This window comes from Miscanthus floridulus, chromosome 2 (assembly GCF_019320115.1).
Source record: "Miscanthus floridulus cultivar M001 chromosome 2, ASM1932011v1, whole genome shotgun sequence".
Classification (NCBI taxonomy): domain Eukaryota; kingdom Viridiplantae; phylum Streptophyta; class Magnoliopsida; order Poales; family Poaceae; genus Miscanthus; species Miscanthus floridulus.
The window spans coordinates 119,959,246-119,964,949 of NC_089581.1; the positions used below are offsets into that span (position 1 = coordinate 119,959,246).

The 5,704-nt window shown below is 45.9% G+C and overlaps 1 protein-coding gene across 2 annotated transcripts; it reads left to right on the forward strand.

Moving 5' to 3' along the window:
• Positions 1–1,788: 1,788 nt before the first annotated feature.
• LOC136539495 (zinc finger CCCH domain-containing protein 54-like) lies at positions 1,789–5,151 on the forward strand. Of its 2 annotated transcripts, none has more exons than XM_066531463.1 (7): positions 1,789–3,005; positions 3,107–3,277; positions 3,420–3,599; positions 3,695–3,786; positions 3,873–4,061; positions 4,164–4,287; positions 4,402–5,151. In XM_066531463.1, exons 1-7 carry the CDS (start codon positions 2,026–2,028, stop codon positions 4,478–4,480), a joined length of 1,815 nt encoding a protein of 604 aa, XP_066387560.1. In that variant the 5' UTR covers positions 1,789–2,025; the 3' UTR covers positions 4,481–5,151. The 2 variants fall into 2 exon arrangements, with proteins under 2 accessions (XP_066387560.1, XP_066387559.1); XM_066531462.1 differs by having other exon boundaries at positions 1,926–3,005; positions 3,704–3,786.
• The last annotated feature ends 553 nt before the right edge of the window (positions 5,152–5,704 follow it).

Sequence of the window (5,704 nt, forward strand, 5' to 3'; positions counted from 1 at the left end):
GGGCCCAAATCATGTCCTCCAAATCATCTTCATCCCCGACACGTACTCTGCCATCATTATTGGCACCACCTTTGTCATTACCATCCCAACCACCAGCATCACCACCTTGTTGATTGCCAAACTCGGGATCCATTCGTGCATCAAGTTCTGTTGAATATTGGGACAGGGATTCTAGGGTTTTGTCGTCATATTCCTCCTCATCCTCATCATTAACAACAACTGTTTCACTATAATAAATCCACACTGTGTGGTCCTTAACAAATCCTCGTATAATCAAATGTGATCTGATGATAGTCACATATGTCCATGCCATACGGTTCTTACAATCTTTACCGGGACAAATAATTGTATCCTTATTCATGAAAACCTGCCTTGAACTTTAACGGATCATACATCCAAGAGTTCCTTTACTCCATCTTTTACAACAACAACCAAGGAAAATACATTAAAGGACTATTTATTCAGATATATATAAAAATGAATCAAATTAATAATTACTTGAGAATAATTATATATACTTCAGATATATATGAATATAAATCAAATATAATTACATGAAGCATATCAAACACACCATGGTAGAGAATAATTAATTAATGACTTATTTATCCATAAATAATTAAAAATACATATTTGTTGTTTTCAATAAACAATTTTAAAGACAACAATTAGCAACACTTAATATTTTACCCAATATCTTTCTTGCAAACCCTAGTCCAATTTCATCAAACACAAATTTACAAAAATGAAATTAAAAAAAACAAACACTAGATCTAGATCTAGATGCACATGAAACATCCATAAAACTAATTAATTGTTCACTAAAATCAAGAAACATCGACCAAATAAGAATATGATCTCATTCTCCTACCTAATTTATCCTAGTACATTTAAAATTTGGGTCCAATTTGCTTTATAAGTAGCTCAAGCACCATAGAAGAGAGAGAAAAGCAAAACTCTAATTACTCACTAACTAACCATTAAAACTTAAAAAAAGTTTGGAATAACATTTTCTAACCTTCAACAACCTCTCCACCAATAAGACCAAAACCTCCCCTTAGTAGAGCAATTTTTGGAGGTGCCCAAAACCTCCCAAGCCTTTTTTTCTCGGGTAAGAGTGAGTGACCCAAGGAGGAAGAAGAGGGTTGCAACTTTTTATGCGTGGAGCATTTATAGGGACGGCTGGTGATTGAGCCGCCCAAAAGTCGCAACAGTTGGGGCGGCTAGTGAGTGAGCCGCCCCTATAAATCGACTCATTTATAGGAGCGGCTGGGGCTGCTCCATCACCAGCCGCTCTTAACAAAATTGCTACAAACTTTTTCCTGTAGCAGTAGTGCGTGGCGCGTGGCCCTCGCCGAAAAGAAGTTGAATCATCGTGCGCATGCGGCAAGTAAAAAAAAAAAAACTCAAAGATCACGTGCCGCCACCTCCTGGTTGGGATTGGGCAAAAGCATAGGCTCTATCGCGCATGCATCACGGCATACACATAATCCGGGATATTTCCATTTCCTTTGAACAACCGCCCCTCCCCTCTCCCCTGGATGCATACATGGCTGGATTAATTAACATAACAATTATAGAAAGAAGAAGAGAAGGAAATTAAGGAGAGCAACCGCCTCCGCTAATCTCTCGGTGCATGCGTGGTGCGGAAGGAGTCGTGGAAGTGGCCAGCAGTCATCGAAGATCCAAACGACGCGCTCCGCGTCGCTGCCGCCGCCGCTAGTAGTGATCTGATCTCTTGTTAGTTACACACACACTCCTCGATCGGCAGGGAGCGGGAGCGAGGACTCAGCAAAGCATCCGTCCGTCCCCTGCGAACCGCTCGTCTCCGGCCTCCTCGGTCGCCGCTCCGCTCCTCTCCTCTCCCAGTCCCAGTTCACGTTTATAAGGAGCTGTGGCCTCCCTCGTTTTCCTCCTGTTTCCTTCCTCGGAGGAGAAGAGAACAGATTATATATAATCTTGTTGAGAGTGCTCGATCGATCCAATCATCCATCCATCGATGCGAAGCTACTAAGATTATTGGCGATGGACATTTCGGAGCTGCACAAGCTGGCGTTCCTGAGGGTGAAGCAGATGGAGCCGCAGAACGCCGGCAAGATCCTCGGCTGCATCCTCCTCCGGGAGCCCGACGACGACGAGATGGTGCAGCTCGCCTACGGCAACGACGCCGCGGTGCACGCCAAGATCAGCGACGCCAAGGCCACGCTCGCCTCCATCTACGCGCGCTGCTCCGCGCACCACCACCACCACCAGATGGGCGCCGCCGCCGCCGGGTACCACCCGGCCGCCGCGGCTGCCGCCGGCACGCGCCACCACTTCTCCCCGGCGGCCACAGCCGCCGCCTTCGGCTTCCACTACTGGCCGGAGCACGCGGTGCCGGTGCCCAAGGCGCAGCAGGCGGAGGAATTCTCGCTCGTGGACGCCGCGGCCGCGGCTGCCGAGGGCCACTACGCGTTGATGCCGCCGCAGCAGCAGAACCACAACGGCCTCGTCGACGACCACCAGCACAACTACGCCGCCGAAGCCGGAGGGTACTACTACGCCGCTGCCGAGGACGCGTTCCACAATGGCGGCGCCGGCGCCGGCGGGGGACTGCCGCCAAGGGCCGCGGCCAGTCGCGCGAACAGCCTGTCGACGCGGCGACCCTGCCACTACTTCATCAAGGGCATGTGCAAGAACGGCCAGAACTGCCACTACTCGCACCACTACTCGCACCAGGTCTACTCCGCCACTGATGGGTTAGCCGACGACGGCCACCACAGCAGCGGCGGTGGCGGCACCACAGCCGGCGCGCTGGAGAAGCTGGAGCTGGAGATCCTCGAGCTGCTAAACTCGCGGCACGGCCAGCCGCTGTCCATCGCGTCGCTGCCCACGCTCTACGGCGAGAGGTACGGCAAGGGCCTCCAGGCCGAGGGCTACCTCACCGAGAGCCAGCGCCATGGACAGGCCGGCTTCAGCCTCACCAGGCTGCTTTCCCGACTCAGCAAGATCAGTATCATCGAAAGGTACAAATATGCAACGAATCAACATTCAGTTTATTTATTAGAGCAATGTACTGTAATAATCATTGGATGGACAAGTAAATAAATATAATGCACACGCGCAGGCCGCACGGGCAGCACTCGGTGGTTCTGGCGGAGGACGCCGCCAGGTACACGGAGTTCAGGGGCGAAAGAGGAGGTGACATGGGCTCCGTCCCAGCCAGCTCGCACCAGATATACCTCACCTTCCCCGCCGAGAGCACCTTCATCGAGGAAGACGTCGCCACTTACTTTGGGTATATATATATATATACTTTGATTTGGTTTCAACTTTGATGTTAAAGATGCACATATGCGAAGTTAAATTTTGAAGTTTGTCACACATTACTCGAAACCATGGCAATAATGTGTTGACCTGCGGCATTCTGCACTCTGCAGGCAGTATGGTCCGGTGCGTGACGTGAGGATCCCATGCCAGGAGAGGCGTATGTTTGGTTTCGTGAGCTTCCAGAACCCGGAGACGGTGAGCACCATTCTCATGAGGCGCAACCCACATTTCATCTGTGGATCAAGGGTCCTTGTTAAACCCTACAGAGAGAAATCCAAGTGCATCGAACGGTAATCAATATAATTTGCATGCTCGAATTGGTTTCTAGTTTGCTTTTATTTTTCGATAGCATGCTTTTGTGTGTGCAACCTAATAAAAGTTCCAGCTATCCCAGGACGTGCGTGGGCAAGATGAAGCCGATGCAGTACTACCCTACCCGCTTTGTCGAGATTGATGATCAACCGGACTTTTATCCCGGTAATGGCCAAATAACCTTATCACCTCTATATTTTACGACTATCCGCAACCACTGACATCATCGACTACTTATCTGTTCGCTCTAGATGAATACGAGCCTTCAAGCTGGATGGTGAGAAAGCAACTGGCAGAGAAGCGGGAGAGGATGATCGAGCTCGAGAGGAAGCGCTTCGCGGGTGCAGTCAGGCTCGACTCGTTGCCGCAGCAATATGCCTACTTCGATTGCAGCATTGGGGACGATGGTGTGAATCCCCTCAATTGCCTCCCGGCATCAGGTCCGCAATGCCACCATTTTGCACCTTACAGTTCCATCTTTAACCATAAGGTTAAGTCTGCTTTTCTTTTTCCAATTTTGTTTTTTTTTGCTTGCTAATCAGATTCCAAAGACGATGTCGACCAGCTAATGGACCATCCCCTCATGACGCCAGATTCCTTGGAAATGGTCTCCACGAGCCAAGCTCCCCAAACACAGTCAAGCAACAACTACGATGACAAGGAGAGGTACCACGTTATTACTTACTAGAAAACACAATTAAACATTGCATTGCACGCTAGCGTTAGTCTTGGTATGTCATCTGTGTAACATTTCTGTGGATAACACATTCCTAATTCCAGCAATCAGATCGAACTCCTCCCAGAAAGTCCATTCGCAACAGTCGTGCCGGGTGGAAACAACATATCCACAATCATGTAATGGGAAGGAAAAGGGAGATAAAACATCCTGGACCCTTAATAATAAGTGACTGGTTCAGTATCTTCTTAAGGTCCATGGTTGGCAACATTCTTAAGGTCCAATGGTTGGCAACGTTTTTACACAGGACAGTTTTTACACATGACAACATATATGAAACAACAGTTCTTTTGTTGTAGATAGAAAGAAGGGAAGAGAACTCTCATTGTTCTTAATTAGAAGTCACAGGACAATGTTGTAGATAGAAAGAAGGGAGGAGAACTCTCAATGGTCTTAATTAGGAGTCACAGGACAAAGACAGTTCGTGTTCATTTTATACTTTAATTAGGAGTGAGGAATGGAAACAGCATTAGCACCATGCAGGGTGAGGACATAAAGAAAAGAGTGAGGAATGGAAACAGCATTAGCACCATGCAGGGTGAGGACATAAAGAAAAGCCACACTGGTAAGTTTTATACAAGTATGTTGTCTAATAGAATAATGTGACATGTTTATTAGTTCTAATAACATATAATGATACATGCATATTGGTGCTGTACCATTTGTTTCCAAAAGTTATGAACCAATATTGGTTATTGTTTACAAAGTTATAGTAGAAGTAGTCATACCATCCCAGATCGTCTATTTGTACGACTTTCAGTATTTAATGAATTAAAGGCACAATTTCAGTTGCATTCTCTATTACTATTTGTAAATTTGTCATCCTTGATTTTTTTCGATGGCAATAATCATTCCAAAAAATTAAACTTTATTTTGGATACAATAAGAATATGTCCGGTATGGCACTTTGGTTAACCTTTGCTTTCACAATAGCACCTTGGGCTAGTTTGGATTTGGATGGAGACTTGAATGACTTGTTTGGTAAAAAGTATTGCCTGAGAGTTGCCTGGAAATTGCCTGGCGAGGCAAGTTAGGTGATAGTCTGTTTGGTTTGTAATATATTTGTATCTATTGTAACTCTAATACTATTTGAGTAATATAAATCACTATAATATAAATCAACACATTTTATATTAATGATATACATAAAAATATAAATAATTTCAGTAGTTTATTTACTAACCGTGCATACACATATTTAACTAAGAAATGGATATAAGAAAATGAAAAGACGTTTGGGCCACACCATTATAATTAACCTGCTGACCTCATCTATTGAACAAGGAGAGTATTTGGCAAGATTGATTCAGCTTCGTTTTATGCCTTCCTTTAATTTAACCGTGTAAC